We start from the raw sequence: 24,187 nt of genomic DNA, 5'->3' as shown, positions 1-24,187 counted from the left end.
ACCAAACAAAATAATCTAGCCCTTTTTCTTCCCTCCCCAAGTTATTTAAAATGGCTCTGCAAATATTTATTGACTTTTGTGTCCTATGTGTACATGGCTCTGCAAGATTTTATTGTCATAATGTAAGTATAACATAAACAAATGCCACTAAAAACCAATGTTATGTGCTATGGCTGTCTTATCCAATTTGGCAGCCAGTAGCCATATGTGGTTATTTAAATTTAAAGTAATTAAAAGCAAATTAATGAAAAATCAATTCCTCGATTGCACTATCCACATTTCATGTACTCTACAGCCACATGTGGCTAGTAGCTACCCTGCTGGACAGCAAAGATACAGAACATTTCCATCATCACAGAAAATCTTCCAGTGAGATAACAACTAGGTACTGTTTTAAGCCGCTAGGTTTGTGATAATTTGTAATGGCATCCATAGGAAACTAATACAAACCCATGTTTTCTTGGGGCCAAATTTCTCTCCATAATTTCTCTAAAATCCTATTGTAGTTCCCGATAGTAACAATAAAAGATGACTCAAATAATCACATCACCTTCAAGAAGTAGACAGAAAGAGACACTGGAATAACTATGTAACCTCCAAGGTCCTATGTAACATGGGGGTACTCTCAGTTCCTTCCTTCACCTTTCTGAGGCAATTTCCCTGCCTTCGGTGGAGGGAGCCCCATCAACTGAAAGATGCAATGGGCATGCTCACTCATAGAAGCGTGGGGCATGGACTGCTCACTATGCCAATGGTGCTGCCTCCACCATTAATGGGTGCTGCTCTCTGCTGTGATCAAGGATGCAGCTAACTGCCTGGCATTAGAAAGAGGGTCCCACTGAAATTTAAAGAATCTTACTCTGTTTACACTCTACTCTAGGTCAGATAAGGAAAGGTAGAAAGCTACATGACTGAGGGCAGGGACGGTGGGGAGACAAAAGGATAGAAGTCATATGATAATCTCAGTAGATGCAGCAAACCTCACATCTCAGGATGAACTATAGAAAGTGCTCCTTTTGAGATCAAGGACAGCTACACGACACTTTTACGCTGCACTGGAGGTTCTAGCCAGTGAAGTAAGGTAAAATAATAATAATAATGATAATAATAATAACAAAAGGACTGGAAAGGCAGAAACATCACCATTAGTACCCATGGAGGATATCATTGTTTCCATAGTTACAAGGCCAAGAAACAGTACAGACGTATTAGAATAAATGAGTTCTGCCAGGTTGTTGGCTGTTAAGTAAATATACATAAATCAACTATATTTCTCTATACTACATCCAACATAAACCATAAAATTTAAGGAAAAAAAATCTACCATTATAAGAGCATCAAATTTTTAGCAATTAAATTTTTAGCAATTAATCTAACAAAAGATGTGCATGTCTCCCATGCAGACAACATTAAGAGAAATTAAAGAACACCCAAATATACAAATATGTACCCAGTTCAGGAACTGAGAGTTCACTACTGCACAAATGTCAATTCTCAAGTTGATCTAGAAACTCAATACAATTCCAATCAAAATCTCAACTTTCCTTTGAAGGCTGAGGAAGGCAAAATTCCTCCCCCAAAACTTTTTTTTTTAAGACAGAGTTTCGCTCTTGTTGCCCAAGCTGGAGTGCAACGGCATGATCTCGGCTCACTGTGACCTCTGCCTCCCGGGTTCAAGCGATTCTCCTGCCTCCCCTCTTTTTTTTTTTTAATTGTGGTAAAATACACATAACATAAAATGCAACATAGTCACCATTTTAAAGTGTACAGTTCCATGGTATAAATACATTCCTAATGTTGTATAACCGTGACTACCATCTATCTCCAGAACGTTTTCATCTTCCCAAACTGAAACTTCATTCCCATGAAACACTAACTGCCCATTTTCCCTCCTCCAGCTTCTGGCAGCCACCATTCTAGTTCTGTCTCTATGGTTTTGACTACTTTAGGTACAGGGAGGTAGAATTTAACAAGACAATTTTAATGTTAATATGACAATGTAAAACACCAAGAAAGCCAAAACATTCTAGAGCAGGGGTCAGAAAACTACAACCATAGACCAGCTGCCTCTTTGTAGAAATATAAAGTTTTGCTGAAACACAGACATGTCCCTCTCATCACATAGTCTGTGGCTGCTTTCCCATTACAACAGCAGAGTTAGGTAGGTGCAATGGAAACCATAGCGCCTGCAAACCTCAACTATTCTCCAGCTGGCCCCTTACAGAAAAATCTGCCAACCCCTACTCTGAATTGTAGAACTTTCTGCAATGATGAAATGTTCTTTATACGTGTTTGCCATTACAGTAGCCATTAGTCACATGTGCCTACTGAACACTTGAAATGTGGCTACTGGGATTGCAAAACTAAATTTTAAATGTTACTTATTTTTCTTTTTAAAATTTATATATTTATTTGAGACAGGGTCTCACCACTACTTTCCCAGGCTGGTCTCGAACTCTTGGGCTCAAGTGATCCTCCTGCCTCAGCCTCCTCAAAGCAGCTGGGATTACAGGCATGCACCGCCTTGCCTTGCGATTTTATTTAATTTAAACGTAAGCAGAGGCTGGGCCTGGTGGCTCACACCTGTAATCTGAGCACTTTGGGAGTCCGAGGCAGGCGGATCACAAGGTCAGGAGATCGAGACCATCCTGGCCAACATGGTGAAACCCCATCTCTACTAAAAATACAAAAAAATTAGCTGGGCGTGGTGGCACGCAGCTGTAGTCCCAGCTACTTAAGAAGCTGAGGCAGGAGAATCGCTTGAACCCAGGAGGCAGAGGTTGCAGTGAGCTGAGATCATGCCACTGCACTCCAGCCTGGCGACAGAGCGAGATTCTGTCTCCAAAAAAAAAAAAAAAAAAAACAAAGTAAGCAGAATATCATATTGGACAGAACACCTCTAGAATCTAGCAAGAGAACAGCATTGAGACTTATTTGAGCACTAATTAAGGCAGTGTGGCAGTAGTGCTTTCTAATCAGTGTATGAAACCAACAAACATACATGTATACGGATAAACAATTTATAATAAAAGTGGCCCTGCTAAGCAGGGAGGAGAGTCTTTTCAATAAATAGTGTTAGGACAAGCAGATATCCAAACACAAAAAAATGACACATAAGCCACATCTTATATCACACACAAAAATCAATTACTGATAGGGTGAACAAAATATGATAGATCTATACAGTGGAATACTGTTCAACGATAAAATGGAATGAACTAATGATACATGGTACATATCATGGGTGAACAACAAAAACATGCTAAGTGAAAGAACCTAAACCCAAACACTATCAGACTCCATAATATATGCAATTTCTTTAAAAAGGCAGATCCAAGAAGAAAGAAAGCAGATCAGTGGTTGCTTGGGTAGAACAAGAATTTACTGCAAACAAGCATGGGGAAACTTTTTAAGTGATGGAAATGTTCTAGAACTGAAATGTGGTGATGTGTATACAATTCTGTAAACTTAGTAAAAAGCATCCAGCTACCAGCAGGTGAGTTTTATATGTAAATTATACCTCAATAAAGTTGATCCAATTGTGGAAGGCAAACTTTAATGTTTCTGGAAGATAATAAAGGTACATACCTACTTTCATTACCTAGAGATAGAGGACTTCTTAAACAGAACACAAAAAGTACTAACTATAAAAGAAAAGGCTGATAAATCTCACTATTTTATAATTAAGAACTTCTGCTCACCAGGCTGGGCACAGTTGCTCACACCTGTAATCCCAGCGCTTTGGGAAACTGAGGCAGGAAGCTCACGTAAGGCCAGGAGTTCAAGATCAGCCTGAGCAATACAGCAAGACCATGTCTCTATAAAAACTAAAAAAAATTAGCTGGGCATGGTGGCCTGGCCTGTGCCTATAGTCCCAGCTACTCAAGAGGCTGAGGCAGGAGGACTGCTTCAGCCAGGGAGGTTGGGGCTGCAGAGAGCTATGACTGCACCACTACACTCCAGCCTGGGCAACAGAGCAAGAGGCTGTTTCTAAAAACAAAAACAAAAACGAACTTCTGTTCACCAAGACATAATTAAGAGGACAAAAAGGCAAGGTGAGTATCTAAAACTCACAAAAACAACAAATGCTGGTCTCCAAAATTTATAAAAACATTTACAAATCAATAAGACGGTATTCAATAATAAATCAATGGGCAAAAGATTTAATTCGGTACTCCACAAAAGAAGATATCCAAACGGTTAAAACATTTTACAAGAGTCCTACCAGAATAGTTAAAAGAAAAAAGACTGACAATATCAAGTTTGGCAAAGATGTGGAACAACTGTAAGTAACACTCATATACTGATGATAAAATACAACCACTTAGTAAAACCGCCTGGCAGAATCTATGAAAGCTGAGCATATGGACAGACTATGAGCCAACAATGCCACTCCTAGCTATGTAACCAAATGAAGAGTACACATGTGCTCTGAGAGACACACACGGGAATATTCAGAACCTTTTCTATACTAGCTATAAACTGAAAGCAGCACATGTCCAACAGGAAAATGAATAAACAAATACAGCATATTCATACAACAGAATCCTATATAGAGCAACTAAAGTAACAGCTAGAGGCAACAACATGGATGGATCTTACAAGCCTGATGTGGAACAAGAGAAGCCCGTTCAGAGACTAAGTGAATGGATTTATGTGGTATGCAAAAACAAGCAAAACCAAATTATAGTGTTTTGGGAGGTATGCTTACATAGTAAAGCTCTGAAGGAAAACAAAGAAAAGGAGACTAAAGAGAATGACAACTTATGCAATGCAGAATCCTGGATTGGATCCTAGATCCAATCAACGTGTAGGGGTAAGTGGGACAGCTGGCAAAATTTGAGTATCAACTGTGTACGAGATAACTGTATATGTTAAATTTCCTGCACCTGCAAACCGTATTATGGTGTGTAAGAGAGCACCTTTGTTCTTGGAGGACACATGCTGAAATATTTAGGAATAAGGGGCGTTGTCTTCAACTTATTCTCAGATAGTTCAGCAACAATTGTGGCAAACAGTAGTCAACATATGGGTGAGGGGTAAGTGGGTGCTTACTGTACTCGCAATTGGAAATTTCAATTTTTCCAAAATAATAAATTAAAAATAACAAAAAATGTCAAATAAAAAAAAAAAGGCAAAGGCAAAACTCTCACATAAGCCCATATAATTGTGCCTTAGGGAAGGAAGGAAAACTGGGGTATGCAAGAGGGCTTCTAAAAAACGGCAATATTCTGTTTCTTGACCTGGGTAGAGGCTACAGGGATATACGTTTTTGTTTTGTGCACTTAATGTGTGTTGTTTTTCACAAATTTTTAAAATTCAAAGTGTTTACATGCTGAGTTATTCTTCCCAGCATGCACACTAATATTAAATGAGTATCATGTGCAGTTATCTGCTTAATGTCTGAATTCCTCCTCTTAAATGAAAGGCTTCATGGGGCTGAGACCATGTTTCTCTCATTTACCACTGATTGGAACAAACTAGGCAATCATATTTATTGAATGAATGAATAAGTAAATTACATAAATCTCACTTGTAAGGACTCTATCTAAATATATAATCTGATGTGGGTTAAAGATTTGTGAACAAAGACATTCTGAGAAAATTTTGGCAACAAGATTAGCAACAGGCATTATGGCCTTCTGATACAAGGAAATATTGTGCTGTCTTTATAAGGCATGTGTTCAAAGAACATTTAAACACAGAAGGCAGAGGAAAAGGTTAAGATTTTAAGTTTAAATTTTTTTCCAATTTTTAAAATTTGGTAAAATGTAACATAAAATTTACCATCGTAAGTGTTTAAAAGTGCTCAGTTCATTGGTATTAAGTACATTCACATTGTTGTGTAATCATCACCACCATCCACCTCCAGAGCTATTTTCCCTGTGCAAAACTGAAACTCTATACCCATTAAATAATAATTCCCCATGATCCCCCACCTCAGTCCTTCAGGCAACCCCTGTTCTTGTTTCCATCTCTATGAATTTGATGTCTCTAGATACTTCACATAAGTGGAATTACATAGTATTTGTCTATTTGAGGACACTTAGCACAATGTCCTCAAGGTTCACTTATATTGTAACATGTGTCAAAAATTCCTTTTTAAAGACTGAATAATATTCCATTGTATAGACAGACATTTTGTTTATCCGTTCATTCATTAACAGACACATTGTTTCCACCTCTTGGCTATTACCAATAATGCTGTCATGAGCATGGATACAAAAGTATCTCTTTGAAACCTTATTTTCAATTATTTGGGGTATACACCCAGAAGCGAAATTGCTGGATCATCCAGTAATTACATTTTTAATTTTTTGAGGAACCACCAAACTGCTTTCTACAGTGGCTTTACCATTTCACATTCCCACCAATAGTGCACAAAGGTTCCATTTTTTCCATATCTTCACCAACAGCATTTATTTTCTTTTTTTTTTTAATAGGGCTCATGAATTTTAAATTAGAAAAACATTAAGACACAAAACTGTTATAATCTCAATTTCATTTTAAAATAAATCAGATTTACATATGCAAGAAAAAAGTTTGGAACTAAACCAAAATAACTAAGTGAGGCCATATCTGGGTTGAGAGAGAGTAATTTTTTAACTGTTTAATTTTTTTTCGAGATTCTGTTGCTCAGGCTGGAGTGCAGTGGCATGACCATAGCTTACTGCAGCTGCAGGCTCAAGCAACCCTCCTGCCTCAGCCACCCGAAGAGCTAAGATTACAGGTGCATGCCACCGCACTCAGCTAATATTTTTTTCTCCTGTATACTTTCCATATTTTTCCCAATTACCTACCAAGAGAATGTATTCTTTAGGTAAAAAAAATTATTTGAAAATTAACTTGTCTGTGACTATTATTTATCTAATTTAGCTCTATGTGAGTACAGAAAAATCAATCAGTTAAGATTAAATTTCTTTTTTTGTTTTTGTTTTTTTTTTTGAGACGGAGTCTTGCTCTGTCGCCCAGGCTGGAGTGCAGTGGCGCAATCTCGGCTCACTGCAAGCTCCGCCTCCCGGGTTCATGCCATTCTCCTGCCTCAGCCTCTCCGAGTAGCTGGGACTACAGGCGCCCCCCACCACGCCCGGCTAATTTTTTGTATTTTTAGTAGAGACGGGGTTTCACCGTGGTCTCGATCTCCTGACCTCGTGATCCGCCCGCCTCGGCCTCCCAAAGTGCTGGGATTACAAGCGTGAGCCACCACGCCCGGCCGGCTTCTTTAATCAAGTATTTTTAAGAAAGTATTTTTAGTCAACATTGCTTAATCTTATTTTTTTCTTCTTTTTTCATAAAAGAAGGCTTTTTCAGCAAGGCACAGTGGCTCATACCTGTAATCCCAGCACTCTGGGAGGCTGAGGCAGGAGGATAACTTGAACCCAGGAGTTTGAGAACAGCCTGGGCAACATAGGGAGACTCCGTCTTTTATTTTTTTCTATTATTTATTTATCTTTTAAAAAGCCTTTTTCCCAGATGCAAACTTACTCAAAACCCAACACAAATCAGAAAAGTAAACCTTCTCTGGCTAAAGCAGAGGCTAAGATCCAGCTCAGCCTATCTCAAACCCTTGTGAATCAGTGCCATAAAACTTGAGGACTGCAGAAAACAGTGTAAAAGCCAAAACGACTACCTTGCTGCTTCATCAAGTATATATAAGCTGCTTCTTATTCCACTATTCAGATTAACAACAGATTCTGGGGACATTTTCTCTATCCCCTATTAAGAACCAACACACACACACTTACACACACATACACAGCACCCTAGCTCACATGCGCACACGTGCATGTGCGCATACACACACACACACAACCACCGTACCCTATCACTATGTACAGGCCCAGTTACTAGTTCTCTTTACCTGGAGCAGTGGATCTCACTGGTGGGGTCTTCCTCTTGGCCAAGAAGTTTCTCAGTTGTGCCTGTTTCATGGGGGACAGTTTGGCTGCAAGAAATCCATAAACCCATAAATGATTAGGACTCAGTTTTTAAGATATCAGTAGTTGGAAGAGAACAAAGGGAGTTAAAAGACTGGGAAGGATGCAATTACCTGGTACTTTGGGCAAGGATTTGGTGTGAGATTCTATGGTGGTTTTCAACAAAGCATTGCGCAGGCTTTCAAGGTCACTGTCAAAACTGAAACAGGACAGTGTTACATACAAACCAACTAGGAGCTGAAAGATCTGAGGCTGTCGGGGGTACACTATCCCCCTAAATATAAATGCAAGACATGAGAATATCCCCAATATATAAACATGCCATCGGACCAACTGATGGAATTAATCTAAAAGAAGTGAGACCACAATCATATTATATACCATCTCCACCTCAAACACAACATGATGGTGCCTCAGTAGAAAAAGTCATTAAAATTTATACATTTGGCCTAAAGGCATAAACACAAAACCATTTTGGTAAACTCAAGGCAAACTGTCAATCTGCCAGGGTCTGAAAGTCCCCACATTCAAGCAGAATGGCAAATCTGGGCTTCAGAAACAAGTCAGTCAACTTAATCCTATCAGTTGATTTTCAATCAAACCAGGACACTGTTACTATGGTGTATCACTTGCTGTGATAGATTCAGCACCCATTTCATCAGTGTAATACTTTACAGACTTAATTTAACTCTCCAACAATCCCACGAAGCAGGTATTGTCATCCCCATTTTTTAGGCAAAGAAACAAACGATCAGAGAGGGTGGGACCCTGACCAGGATCACACAGGTGAGAGACACAGAGTCACTTGCAAACCCATATCTGAACCACTCTAAGACTTCCTAAATGTTCATGCATTCATTCACCCATATTTATTGAGTGCAAGTCCTCTCCACACCTGTGAATGCTGCTCTGGGAAGGAACAGCCGAGGGCAGGCTCCACGGGGAAGTCTGGTTGTAAAGGCGGAGCTGCTGAAGACTGTCCACCAGGTGATTCAGCCTCTTCCTCTGTTGGTTGATGATTTCCCGGTTGTTGGCTAGGGTGTTAAACAGTGTCTCTCGCTCTGGCACAAGCAGGTGCCTGTTGACAACAATGAGAAAAGAATTAAACATGAATGGTTCAAGTAAAGGAATCTCCCAGTAAAAAAACAAACAAGACTACAATGGTAGAAGTGAAAATGATAAAATGGAGAACCAGCACTGGACAAGAACCATTAAGAAATTACTAGAAAATAAAAAGGAGATGAAAGCCTAATGCAGATAAAATGGAATGTGGAGAAAACAGCTGGAAACAGGCAGGCCAGTCCTGTAGCAAAGGACAGCATACATTAGGTGAAACCTGAGAGGCCCTGGGAAGAAAAGGGCAGGAGTGAGGTGTGAGGAACAGGGGAAAAGCCAGTCAGCTTTCTGCTTAGAAGTTATCTGTTTTTCTGAATGTAAATTATATTCAATTAAAAAAAAAAAAACAGGTTCACTGGAAGTCTATGGGAGTCAGTTAATTCTTCAGACTATTGTCAAGAAATAGTGGGACAGCATAATTTAGCATCAGGGAGGTAACCTGCCCAAAAGAACTAAAACAAGACAGAGACAACAGTAGCTGCCTCTGGGAAGCAGATCTGACTGTAGAGGGGGACAGGTCTATTTGCTTCTGCTTTTTCAGTAGAAATCTTTAAGTAGCTTTGAAATTTTTTTCTGACTGCATTAATTTGCAGAGGGAATAGGAAAAACCATACAAATAAAAACAAAAGGAATAATCCCACATCAGTTATAAACCAAATTTTCTTTGCTATGGTATGTCAATACAGTCATGTGCCACATAACGACATTTTGGTCAATGATGGCTGTATATACAACGATGATCCTATAAGGTTACAGTAGAGCTGAATTCCTATTGCCTAGTGATTTGTGTTACAATTGTCTATAGTAGTCAGTACAAAACCATGCTATACAGCAGGGGTGTCTAATCTTTTGCTTCCCTGGGCCACACTGGAGGAAGAATTGTCTTGGGCCACACATAAAATATACTAATGCTGGCTGATAAGCTTAAAAAAAAAAAATCACAAAAAATCTCAGAATGTTTTAAGAAAGTTTACGAATTTGTGTTGGGTTGTATTCAAAGCTGTCCTGGGCCACATGAAGCCTGCAGGCCATGGGTTGGACAAGCTTGCTGTATGGTACTGTAGTCTAGGAGCAACAGGCTATACACCATAAGCGCCTAGGTGTGTAATAGGCGATGTCATCTAGGTAATAAGTACACATAGTATAAGTACATTCTATGATGATCATACAATGACAAAATCGCCTAACAATGAACTTCTCAGAACGCACGTTAAGCAACAAGTGACTCTGTGTATATTTTGCCTCTTAACACAAATCACGGAATGAAAAATGCTTGCTAAACAGAAACCTCTGGATTTATTTCCTTTTTTCCCATTTTCTCTTTGAGTTCAGGGCTGACTGAATGACTGTCTCTGGTAACAAGGTAGTTCAACATATAATTTTTAAAAGGCATTTCAGGCCAGGCGCGGTGGCTCACACCTGTAATCCCAGCACTTTGGGAGGGCGAGGTGGGTGGATCACGAGGTCAGGAGTTGGAGACCAGCCTAACCAACATGGTGAAACCCCATCTCTACTAAAAATACAAAAATTAGCCGGGTGTGGTGGCACGCACCTGTAATCCCAGCTACTCAAGGAGGCTGAGGCAGGAGAATTGCTTGAACCCCGGAGGCGGAGGTTGCAGTGAGCTGAGATCGTGCCACTGCACTCCAGTATGGATGACACAGCAAGACTCAGTCTCAAAAAAAAAAAAAAAGGGCATTTCAATAGGGTACAACGTAATATTCAGGGATGGCCCTAAAACAGAGAAGTGCTATCAAAATAGAAAATTGAACAGATTTAAGAATTTGAACTCTGCAGAAAGAGAACTCAGAAAAGCATAAGTAGTAAATCCACAGAACTGTTACAAAGGAAAAAAAAAGCTTGGCTTCTCTTTAAGCATCATGCACTTTCTTACAAGGCTAATTGTTAATTACCAAAAAGAAATACAACCATTGAGCAGAGCAGAATGTACCCACTGTCAGGTTAGACCATTGTTTCCCTTGTGGGAAGGCAAACCATATGGTTAAACATGAATCAGAACCAGGTGTGTGAGCTGGTTCTCTAATGGGGCCCCACTGCCCATGGAGACAAGTGCCCCAGTCCACAGGCCACAGAATCCTCCCCTTAGATAGTGGGGGAGGAGAGCTTCTCATTTCTATCTCCCTATACCTATCTATGCTGCAAGCTAAGGGTCCTCCAGTTGGGATTTTTAGCCTTTCTCCACATAACACAATGTAATTTATTGAATTCTGCTTACTAAATTATAAGCATATTATAGTCCTGTCCCTGATACCACACCCAGGTTGTCCCACTGAAAAGTACATCAAACAGACCATTTCTGGTTTGTTTTCACACAGGGCTAGCTAATCTATTAATCAAGTGTAGGTGTTTCAGAAATCTAACATTTCATGGCTGATTCATTTTTCAAATTTCTAATGGGCACTTCATGCTCTCATGGTGCATGGCATTCTACTCCTTGTGGAAAATATGTGGCTTAAAACCAAATATCTAGGGATAAAAAACTATGCTAAAAGGTTTTCCCATTACTTTGCCATCATTTCTCTCATCTTTTTAAATTATCCACACTAATTACAAATGTTTTCTCAAAAAGAAAATTTGAAATATACAGAAGAGTATTATGGAAAATTCTCCTTAATCCCGTTTTGCAGATATAACTAGGAATATTTTGTTACATCTATTTACTTTTGTACCTCCACATTCTTATTAGCCAATATGCTTGTCTTTTTACTTATTAAATTTTTATATTACATCTAATAATTATAGCGAAATAATTATATATTCATACATTTTGTAGAATACAGAATATGTATTCAATATATTACATAATTTACTGGAGAACACGCTAGTCAATGGTTACAGGGTATTCTGTAGTTAAGAAAAAAAGGGACCATATTTATTTAGCCACTCCTGTACCTTTAGATAATTAGGTTGAATCCAATTTTTCACTATCATAAATTATACTGCAATATGAATTATTTTATGTAAATTACTGAGCATCATTTGTTGTTTCTGTAGAAAAATATTTCAAGTAGAATGACTGTTAAAAAGAATGAACATTTTGTAGAGATTTTCTTTTTCTTTTCTTGTTTTTTTTTTTGAGATGGGAGTTTCGCTCTTGTTGCCCAGGCTGGAGTGCAGTGGCACACGATCTCAGCTCACTGCAACCTCCACCTCCCGGGTTCAAGCGATTCTCCTGCCTCAGTCTCCGTAGTAGCTGGGATTACAGGCATGTGCCACCATGCCCGGCTAATTTTGTATTTTTGGTAGAGACAGGGTTTCTCCATGTTGGTCAGGCTGGTTTCGAACTCCCCATCTCAGGTGATCCACCGCCTTGGCCTCTCAAAGTGCTGAGATTACAGGTGTGAGCCACCGTGCTCGGCCAGGGATTTTCATATGTTCCTAAATCACCTTTTTGAAATGGCAATAGCAATATCTATTCCAACACATTGCAGATGAGAGATCTCATTCACCTTTGTTTTTTCTTTTGTTCCAGATGCCGATCCCACTCCAAGTCTAGAACATCATTCACATCTTGGACAGCAAATTTCACATACTGATGAAGGCGCCGAATTTCCTATAAGAAAAAAATTAAAAGGCAAATGACTCATTTTTCTGATAGTTTGGGGGAAGACGTATCAAAACAGTCAAAAGAATTCTAAAATATTTCTATATTAAGAACCATAATGAACAAGGAAAACAGAATAGGTTTTAATATGATTATTAAAACTATATAATTAAAATGAGGCCGGGTGCAGTGGCTCAGGCCTATAATCCCAACACTCTGGGAGGCCAAGGCAGGAGGACTGCTTGAAGCCAGGAGTTAAAGATCTGCCTGGGCAACATAGCGAGACTCTATCTCTAATAATGTATACAAATAAAAAAGTTACATAAAAAAACTTTATAATTAAAATGAAAAACAAAATCAGCCAGGCGTGGTGGCTCCTTACTTTGGGAGGCTGAGGCAAGCAGATCACTTGAGGTCAGGAGTTCAAGATCAGCCTGGCCAACATGGTGAAACCCCATCTCTACTAAAAACACAAAAATTAGCCAGGCAGGGTGGCAGGTGCCTGTAATCCCAGCTACTCAGGAGGCTGAGGCAGGAGAATCACTTGAACCCAGGAGGCAGAGGTGGCAGAATGAAAAAGGAAACAGAATGGGTGTGTCTGCCTAGGCCCCCAGGGAACAAATGTTCTTGCTTAATTCTCATTTCTCAGTTCCATGGTCTGAGAATTTTCCATTCCATTCTGGTACTCAGACAGCGCATCCATTTAGATTTTGCTCTCCCACCCATAAAATTAACTGTAATGGAGACAAAACAGTGCTGAAAATAATTCTAAACCTATCTATTCACAGCATAGAACATATAAGTCATCTTCCCATTTGAGAAATACTTATTTGTTTGCAAAAGCAAAGAACACTATCAGCACTAAAAACTGAATCTGTCACTATTTAAAATTTCAGCTATTTAACTTATTATAGGCCTGCAATAATTTTACTTAAATTTTGGGCGACTGTTAACCTTCATGGCTATGCAACTTGATTCTCAAAAATTAAAAACAGGCCAGGTGGCTGGGCGCTGTGGCTCACACCTGTAATCTCAGCCCTTTGGGAAGCCGACGTGGGCAGATCACTTGAGGTCAGGAGTTCCACAGACCAGCCTGGCCAACATGGTGAAATCCCGCCTTGATTAAAAATACAAAAATTAGCTGGGCATGGTGATGCACACCTATAATCCCAGGTACTTTGGAGGGAGATAACGCCACTGCACTCCAGCCTGGGCAACTGAGCAAGACTCTGTCTCTAAACAAAAAAACAGGCCAGGCATGGTGGCTCATGCATGTAATCCCAGCACTTTGGGAGGCCAGGACGGGTGGATTACTTGAGGTCAGGAGCTCAAGACCAGCCTGGCCAACAGGGTGAAACCCCATCTGTACTAAAAATACAAAAATTAGAGTGGGGGCAGTGGTTCACACCTGTAATCCCAGTACTTTGGGAGGCCAAGGCAGGTGGATCACTTGAGGCCAGCAGTTTGAAACCAGCCTGGTCAACACGGTGAAACCCCATCTCTCCTAAAAATACAAGAATTACCCAGGTGTGGTGGCACGCGCCTGTAATCCCAGCTGCTCCAGAGGCTGAGGCAGGAGAATCTCTTGAACCTGGGAGGTGGAGGTCGCAGTGAGCCGAGATCATGCCACTGCACTCCAACCTGGGTGAAAGAGTGAGACCTTGTCTCCAAAACAAAACACAAAAAAACAAAAAACAAAAATTAGCTGGGAGTGGTGGTGCACGCCTATAATCCCAGCTACTCAGGTGGCTGAGGCAGGAGAACTGCATGAACCCAGGAGGCGGAGGTTGCAGTGAGCTGAGATCGCACCATTGCACTCCAGCCTGGGCAACAGAGTGAGACTCTGTCTCAAAAAAAAAAAGGCCAGACACAGTGGCTCACACCTGTAATCTCAGCACTTTGGGAGGCCAAATCAGTAGGAGTGCTAGGGCCCAGGTGTTCGAGAACTGCCTGGGCAACACAGCAAGGCCCTATCTCTAAAAATTTTTAAAATTAGCCAGGCATGGTGGTGTGTGCCTGTAGTCCTAGCTACTTAGGAGGTTGAAGCAGGAGGATCACTTGAGCCCGAGTTTAAGGCTGCAGTGAGCTAGGATCGTGCCACCGCACCACACACTCTGGCCCAAGCAATAGAGAAAGACCCTGTCTAAAATTAAAAAAAAAAACAAAAAAAACAGAGCTAGATGTGGTGGGGTACACTTGTAGACTCAGCTACTCAGGAGGATGAGTTAGGAGGATCACCTGGGCCCAGGAATTCGAGGCTTTTGTGCACCATAATCATGCCTGTGAATAGCCTTTGCACTCCTGGGCTACATAGCAATAAATAAAATAAATAAATAAAAAATAAAAAAATAAATAAAATAAAACTGAGGCATTCGATTAAGTATGTCTACAAATGGAGATAATGTGCTATATACTAGGAAAAGCAGTTTATATCTGTAGAGAGATCTTACTATGTTTAAATGTATTTTCAAAATTATTTGTGTAGCTGGCACAATCAGACAAGAGAAAAAATAAAGCGTGTCCAAACTGGTAAAGAGAAAATCAAACTGTCGCTGTTTGCCGATGTTATGATCATGTACCTAAAAAACCCTTAAGACTCATCCAGAAAGGTCCTAGATCTGATAAACGAATTCAGTAAACTTTCATGTACACAAATCAGTAGCACTGCTATACACCAACAGCAACCAAGCTGAGAATCAAATAAACAACAACCCCTTTTACAATAGCAGCAAAAAAAAAAAAAAAAAAAAAAAAAATTAGGAATATACCTAACCAAGGAGGCAAAAGACCTCTACAAGGAAAACTACAAAACATTACTGAAAGAAATCATAGACGACACAAATGGAAACGACACAAACAAATAGAAATACATCCCATGCTCAGCCGGGCGCAGTGGCTCACGCCTGTAATCCTAGCACTTTGGGAGGCCGAGGCAGGTGGGTCATGACGTCAGGAGATTGAGACCATCCTGGCTAACACAGTGAAACCCCGTCTCTACTAAAAATACAAAAAATTAGCCAGGTGTGGTGGCGGGCGCCTGTAGTCCCAGCTGCTCAGGAGGCTGAGGGAGGAGAATGGAGTGAACACGGGAGGCAGAGCTTGCAGTGAGCCGAGATCGCGCCACTGCACTCCAGACCGGGTGACAGAACAAGACTCCATCTCGAAAAAAAAAAAAAAAGAAAGAAAGAAAGAAAGAAAGAAATACATCCCATGCTCATGGATGGGTAGAATCAATATTGTGAAAATGACCATACTGTCAAAAACAATTTACAAATTCAATGCAATTCTCATCAAAATACCATCATTATTCTTCACAGAACTAGAAAAAACAATTCTAAAATTCATATAAAACTAAAAAGAGCCCACATAGTCAAAGCAAGAATAAGCAAAAAGAACAAATCTGGAGGTATCACATTATCTGACTTCAAACTATACTACAAGGCTATGGTCACCAAAACACCATGGTACAGGTACAAAAATAGGCAGACAGACCAATGGAAAAGAATACAGAACCCAGAAATAAAGCCAAATTATTAGAGCCAACTGATCTTCAACAAAGCAAACAAAAAACATAAAGTGGGGGAAAGGACACCCTATTCAACAAATAGTGCTGGGATAATTGGCAAGCCACATGTAAAAGAATGAAACTGGATCCTCATCTCTCATCTTATACAAAAATCAACTCAAGATGGATCGAAGACTTAAATCTAAGACTTGAAACCATAAAAATTCTAGAAGATAACATCAGAAAAACTGTTACAGACATTGACTTAGGCAAGGAGTTCATGACCAAGAATCCAAAAGCGAATGCAACAAAAAGGTAAATAGATGGGACTTAATTAAGCTCCTGCACAGCAAAAGAAATAATCAGCAGAGTAAACAGACAACTCACAGAGTGGGAGAAAATTTTCACAAACTATGCATCTGACAACAGACTAATATCCACAGTCCATACGGAACTCAAACCTATCAGCAAGAACAAAACAAACAATCCCATCAAAAAGTAGGCTAAGGACATGAACAGACAATTCTTAAAAGATATACAAATGGTTGACAAACATCCAAAAAAATGCTTAACATCACTAATTATCAGGCAAATGCAAATCAAAACCACAATGCAATACCATCTTACTTCTGCAAGAATGGCCGTAATTAAAAAATCAAAAAATAATAGACGTTGGTGTGGATGTGGTTTAAAGGGAACACTTTTACACTGCTGTTGGGAATGTAAACTAGTACAACCACTACAGAAAACAATATGGAGATTTCTTAAAGAATTAAAAGTATCTACCATTTGATCCAGCAATCCTACTACTGAGTATCCACCCAGAGGAAAAGAAGTTATTACATGAAAAAGACACTTGCACATGCATGTTTACAGCAGCACAATTCGCAATTGCAAAAATATGGAACCAGCCCAAATGCCCATCAATCAATGAGTGGATAAAGAAAATGTGACACACACACACACACACACACACACTACTACTCAGCCATAAAAAGGAATGAAATAATGGCATTTGCAGCAACCTGGATGGAGCGGAGACCATTATTCTAAGTGAAGTAACTCAGGAATTGAAAACCAAACACCATTTGTTCTCATTTATGAGCAGGAACTAAACTATGAGGATGCAAAGGGATAAGAATGATACAATGGAACAGGCGTGGTGGCTCACGCCTGTAATCCTAGCACTTTGGGGGACCAAGATGGGCAGATCACTTGAAGTCAGGAGTTCAAGACCAGCCTGGCCAACACAGTGAAAGAGGATGCAGTGAGCCAAGATCACGCCACTCACACCACTGCACTCCAGCCTGGGTGACAGAGTGAGACTGTCTCTGAATAAATAAATAAATAAATAAATAGATAGATAGATAGATAGAATGATACAATGGACTCTGGAGACTTGGGGGGAAGGGAGAGAGGGCGGTAAGAGCTAAAATACTACACATTGGGGTACAGTGTACACTGCTTGGGTGATCGGTGCACCAAAATCTCAGAAATCACCACTAAAGAACTTATCCATGTAACCAAACACCACTTGTTCCCCAAAAACTATTGAAATTTTTAAAAATTTAAAAAAAATTAATTTGTGGATAAGGGTCTATGTCCTATCTGAAAAAGAGAAAATGTAATTTTAAAAGAGCCAAGCTGATTCAAGAGAAGTAGAAGTAACCTTAGTAGCAAATGTAACTTTCAACTCAATACTTGATGATCATAGGAGGCTCTTTCCTTTGATCACTTCAGATACAACCACACCTCTGCGTTAGCTGCTGCTGTTTCTTTGGAATGCCCTCCCAGTTGTGCCCACCAGCCAAAAACAATTCTTCTTTTAAAGCCTATCACAAATACTTCTTTTCTCTGGCTCAGCTGCTCCCTCACCTGTGGTCCCATAGCAACATATCCCACACTACATTTACATGTTTGTCTTTCTCTCTGTCACTTACCCAACTGCAGGAATTGTAAACCTGAGTGAATTGTAAACCTGCATGAACTGTAAACCAGACTCTTGAGTATGAGCACAGGCTCTTGAGTCAGACTGCCCAGGTTCAAGGTTTCAAGGTTTATTAGTGGTAAAACCTGGGTAGTTTCAGTTATCTTGGTTTCATCATCTGTGCATTGTCCATAGTAAACACTCAATACATGCTAACTAGTATTATCTACTTAGCACCATGAAAAAAGAAAATTATTCCCTCCTGAATAAGTGTCCCCCTAAAGCTGTATGCTTTCCTCTTAGTTTGTCAATAGAGAAAGACGTGGAAAGGCACATAGGAACAACACGTAGCTCGGATGCAGAGCGGATGCCTGTAATTTGATGAGCAGTAGGCAGGCAGCACTCTCTTGCTGAAGTAATATCCACAGTGGAAGGAGGACGCATCAGGAATACCAGAGGGCTGCAGATCACAGCAAGGGCTCTGCAATCTTTCTTGAAGAAGGAACCATTTTTTTTTTTAAATTTTCAGTAAGTTGACCAGGTGTGGGACAGAAACACTGGGGAACAATAAAGTTTGAGGCCTCAAATTCTCTGAGGCAAGAATGATTCATCACACCTGCAAACCCCACAGATGTCATGAGGAAGACCAGAGATGCCAGTGAACCCTTCCCGCTGGAATTCCAGACAAATGTGAGATAGCAGAAGAGGACCCCCACACTAAGGCCAGCGACACAATGATTCGGTATACGCTGAAAGATGGAAAGCAAAATCTGATTAGCAAAAGCAGAGATTAAGAATAATTAAGAACGGTGGCTCACACCTGTAACCCCAGAACTTTGGGATTACAAAGACGGGAGGGTGACTTGAGCTCAGGAGTTCTAGACCAGCCTGGATAACGTAGTGAGACCCCATCCCTACAAAAAATTTAAAAATCAGCTGGGTGTGGTGGCACACACCTGTACTCCCAACTATGTGGGAGGCTGAGGTGGGAGGATCACTTGAGCCCAGGAGGTTGAGGCTGCAGTGAGCTGTGATGGTGCCACTTCAGCCCGGGCGACAGTGCAAGACTCAGTCTCAAAAAAAAAAAAAAAAAAAAAAAAATAAGAATTCAAGAGAAAAGTTAAGTGTGGCATACAGAAAAGAGCTCAGGCAAATGGAGGTTTCAATTCTGGTTCCCCACTTCCTAGCCAACATGACTTTGGACAAGCTACTTAGCCTATGAAATTTAATTTCCAGTTACCTGTATAATGGGCTACAGGGACCAGTAACTCTTACCTTGCAGAGCAGCTGGCTTTGAAGTCTAGAAATAATGCATAAGAAACACCTAGCAGATTAAATGGCACTCAAGAAATAGTTGCCACTTTAATAATTATTATTTATAATTCAACTTACATGTTTCAACAGAGTATTCTCTATTAAGCTTAAGGTTTAATAAAGAATTTTGGCCAGTCACGCGTGTAATTCCAGCACTTTGGGAGGCCAAGGCAGGAGGACTGCTTGACCCCAGGAGTTCAAGACCAGCCTGGGCTGGGCAGCATAGTAACACCGGTCTCTATAAAATAAAAATTGGGGGGGGGTCAGCTGTCCAGCGGGGGGGGGGGGCGGGAGGGATCGGACCACCTGGCTCAGGTACCCGTCTCTACAAAATACAAAAAATACCGGTGTTGCGGCGCCTGTAGTCCAGTACGGGGCTGAGGCAGAGAATGCTGAACCCGAGGCGAGCTGCAGTGCCGGATCGCCCCACTCCACCTGAAAAAAAAAAAAAAAAAAAAAAAAAAAAAAAAAAAAAAAAAAAAAAAAAAAAAAAAAAATATTAAAAATTAACCAAGTGTGGTGGCACATGCCTGTGGTCCTGGCTACTCAGGAGGCTGAGGCAGGAGGATCACATAAGCCCAGGAGGTAAGGCTGCAGTGAGCTGTGATCACACCATTACACACTAGCCTGGGCAACAGAGTGAGAAGACCCTGTCTCAAGAAAAAAAGTATTAAAAAAAAAAATCTATTATTTAAGTGAAAAAAATTACATAATTATATGAAGTGTACTGTTTTCTTTGCCACAGTTAAGGAATTTTACAGGAAATGTGGTAAATTATAAGCAGAAAATCAACAACTTCAAAAAGAGCCATCATTCAAACCTATACGCAAAAAGAGGTAGCAATTGTTACATGAGTTTGTTTTTAAATCTTTTAAATAGATTTACATAGATCTCCTACCTGAAGCTGAGCTTCACTCTTGGGATCCAGTGGTCTTTTATAAAGCAAATGCAGATAACCAGAGTCACGATTTCTTTCATTTTGTTCTCTGGCTTCCTCAACACCAGCAAAGCCCTCAAGTAAAGTTGTTTTCAGGCTACTTATATCTCCATGAAGCGACTAGAAAAAGTACAATAATGTGTTGATACAAAAAGTTGTTAAGTCCAAATCTTTCTGTTTGGATCAAGGAAGGTGGTGTTTCTCAAACACTCACTGAACACAATGAACGTCTGAATATATTTAACTCATGTAAAAAAAGAATTTAACTGTTTAGAAAGACACTAATGTTCTTTTTTTAATATTTTTTATCCCCATTAAAAAAATACATTCTAATGATTGAAAATGCAGAAAATACAAAAGGCATGGACAGTAGCTCTAATACTACTATGTGAAGATAATTACTGCTAACACTCTAAAGAACTTTCCTCTTTCCAAACACACTATTTAAGACCCGAACTCTGGAATCAGACAGTCTGAAGCAGAATTCTGGCACTACCACTTGCTAAGTGGGTGACTTTTGACAAATTTACCTAAGCCTCAGTTTCCTGACTTGCAAAATAGAGAGGGTGACAGTATGTATGACACAGCAAAGTTGTGAAGATTCAGTGAGATAATACAAGTGATATGTTTGGCACAGTGCCTGGCACACAGTAAGCAGTAATAACAGTAACAATAATTAACACTATTAACACCAAGCATTTAATACTTTCATACTGCATATGTCCTAAAATATCCTTTTTAAAAAATCTAACACTATTTAAGATAGTAAAATTTCAAATATACCTAAATTAACAACTATAATAAATTTTATGGAGTGTACAGTATGTGTCAAAGGGGTAGAAACTTACTCCATCTTATGGATGAGAAAATTGAAAAATAGAGTAACGAGGTTAACTTGCCCAAAGTCACATAATTTATTAAGTGCTGAAGGTAGGATTTGAACTCAGGGATTCTAGGCAAGCTACTCAGCCACGTTAAAAAAACATCGGTGGTCCTTGAAGAAATAAAGTACATACCCCCATGGAGTACTAGCAGAAAAAAAATTGTTAAATGCAATTCAACTCAGGAAAAGTATTCATAAACACAAACCTCTGTGGTCTCTTTAATCTCCAAAAGAAAGGTATGCAAGTCATCTGATTCTGTTCGCAGCATCTTCATCTCCTCAGAAGTGCCCACTTGGAAACAGGCTTTGGAAGTTCGGGCTTTTAACTCTTCCAACTCCTTCTGAAAGTGTGCAATCTGTAGAAGCCACAAGTGAGGAACTACTTAGTATGAAGGACAAACAGTAATGTCACTGCTACCGTGCTTACTAACTGCTCAGACTGCTGGGATGGGCCATGCTTCAGCGCTAGAATGAACTAACTAGTCATATAGGGGTTGGCACTCTGACCCATCCAAGTCTGTCAGCTACTTCCAGAAAAACATCCTCAGGAAACAAATTTACCTCCTCCCCAATTCCAGCCATTACAGGATCTGAATCTTTCCACTGATGTCCCTGCTTTTCTGCAACACCAGGCTGAAGTGACTTTGCCTGAAACGGAAGGCGAAAGGTTTAAAAACTGATCCTATACTACAAGTCATAGCTTCTACAAGCAATTATATCAGTGCCTATCACAGGGAGTGGCGCTCCTGTAACATGGTCATTGTTTCACTCATTGTGACGAACCCTTATTTATAGGGTCTCTACTTTGTGTAAGTCATGTTCTAGTGCAGGTAGAGGTGAACAAGTAGATGAGGGCCCAACTCTCATGGAACTTACCTCCTACTGGGACATGCTGAATAATAAAATATAAACACATCTGATAATTTCAGTTGGAGAACAAACAGGAAAACATAAAGAGAATAAAAGAGGGCACTACTTCAGATGAGATGGCCAAGAAAGCCCTCACTGCGGTCTGCCATCTGAATGGAGGCTGCAAGCAGAAAGCAAGCTATGGGATCTTCAGGAAGCACCTGCCAGGCAGCAAGAAAGGCAAGTGCAGAGGTCTCAAGGCAGGAGAAACCTTAGCAAAGAAAAAAAGTAAATGTGGGCTCTGTGAAGTCAGGGGAGGCACTGGAGAGGGCAGGGGTAGAGTCAAGAAGGCAGGCCGGGGTAGGTCATATAAGGTCACACCAAGGAGTTTGGGTTCTATTCTAAACGTGTTGGAAAGCTACTACTGGTGTTTTAGGAGAGTTTAAATCTCCTTTATGATTTAAAAGATTCCTCTTGCTGCCATGTAGAGCAGGGATAGCAGAGAGAGTAGTCGAGAGGTTAACAAGGTGAGAGGTGGCAACAGCTTGACACAGGATGCTAGCAGGGGGACAGAGCTGTGGGCTTATGACATGTGACACAGCAGAGGGTGGAGGTGACAAGACCTCCTGCCAGCCTGGACTGGGGAGAGGTACTGTTGAAGAGAGGGATCTAGGATGCTTCGGGGCTTGGGGCTTGTGCAAACATCTGGTTTGTTAGTGCTACTTACCCATTGGAAAAGGACTAGCCTCTAGGTGAGACAGAAATCAAGAGTTCTGCTTTAAAGATGCTATAATTTGAAATGTCCTTTAGACTGTTTGATACTTACAACGATTAACACTAGAGAGGTCTTAGACTGCATCAGCATTCATTAACAGCAAACATTTATTTGACAAACACTGTATGTCATGCATCATGCCACAAGCGTGAACTGTGACCTGGGCACTTACTATGTACCTAGTACAGATGTGTGTTAGGGTAGGAGAAGGGTTGGTTAGGGGGACACAGAAAGGAAAAGACATAATTCTTGTTCTCAGGGCACTCAAGTAATCACGTGGGAAACTGACATACAATTCTCTTTACATTACACCATAAAAATAAACTGAGATGATGGACTACAAATCTAAATATGAAAGATAAAATAATAAAGCTTTTAGAAAAACATCTTTTTGACTTTGAAATAGAAAATTATTTCTAAAACACGAAAAGCATTAATCATAAAATAAAAAACTGATACACTTAATTATATTAAAATGAAGAACGTGTATTCATCGAAGAAACAAAAAAGACAATGAATAGACAATTCACAGTGAGAACATGTTTGCACTGTATGTGTGTGCGTGTGTGTGTGTGTGTGTGTGTGTGTGTGTGTGTATTAAGGAACTCACTTTTAAAAATCAGAAGGAAAAAGCCAGACAATCCAACAGAAAAACAGAATAAAGACATGAACAGACACAACATAAAAGAAAATATTCAAATGGCCAATAATCATCTTTTAAAAAGCTTGCTAATCATTAGAGAAATACAAATTAAAACCACAAAACCATACAACAAAAGATGAAAAATACCAAGAGTGGCAAGTATGTGGAGCAGCCAGAAGTCTCATACACTCTTGGTGGGAATCTACTAATGAGGAATACATGCAGATTCTATGACCCAGCAATCTCACTCATAGGGATACACCCAAGAGAAACTTGCATATGTGTTCACTGAGGATGTCAACTGGAATGGTCATAGCAGTACTACATACAATGGCTTAAACCTGGAAACTACTCAAGTGCCCATCAGAGTGGAACAAATACTTGTAATATAATCACACAATAAATTCCATACAACATGGATAAATCTCACAAACATAATGTTGAACAAAGCAGCCAGATACAAAAATACATACTGTACAAATCCACTTGATAGGAGGTACAGGCAGGCTAACCTCATCTATGCTGTTGGAAATCAAGAAACCAGCTACTCTTTGGCAAGAGTAGTGACTAGAAAGGGACAGGTGAAAAAGAACTCTGGGGTTCTGGCCTCCGCCTCCCGGGTTCAAGTGATTCTCATGTCTCAGGTTCCCGAGGAGCTGGGACTACAAGTGCGTGCCACCATGCCCGGCTAATTTTTGCGTTTTTAGTAGAGATGGGGTTTCACCATGTAGACCAG

The 24,187-nt window shown here is 40.1% G+C and overlaps 1 protein-coding gene across 6 annotated transcripts in view; it reads right to left on the bottom strand.

Annotated features, from left to right (window-relative positions):
- The window catches only part of NUP214 (nucleoporin 214), a 111,682-nt gene that overhangs the window by 64,629 nt on the left and 22,866 nt on the right, over positions 1–24,187 (bottom strand). For all 6 annotated transcript variants that reach the window (XM_030818049.1, XM_003276754.4, XM_030818050.1 and 3 more), the window contains 7 exons: positions 21,746–21,832; positions 21,391–21,540; positions 20,263–20,421; positions 12,524–12,627; positions 8,833–9,015; positions 8,051–8,136; positions 7,862–7,945 (listed from right to left, as the gene is read on the bottom strand). In XM_030818049.1, coding sequence (XP_030673909.1) covers positions 7,862–7,945; positions 8,051–8,136; positions 8,833–9,015; positions 12,524–12,627; positions 20,263–20,421; positions 21,391–21,540; positions 21,746–21,832 — 853 coding nt within the window. The remainder of the gene's footprint in view (positions 1–7,861; positions 7,946–8,050; positions 8,137–8,832; positions 9,016–12,523; positions 12,628–20,262; positions 20,422–21,390; positions 21,541–21,745; positions 21,833–24,187) is intronic.

The sequence above is a fragment of the Nomascus leucogenys genome, chromosome 8 (genome assembly GCF_006542625.1).
Source record: "Nomascus leucogenys isolate Asia chromosome 8, Asia_NLE_v1, whole genome shotgun sequence".
Taxonomy (NCBI): domain Eukaryota; kingdom Metazoa; phylum Chordata; class Mammalia; order Primates; family Hylobatidae; genus Nomascus; species Nomascus leucogenys.
This window is presented reverse-complemented; position numbering and strand designations above follow the sequence as displayed.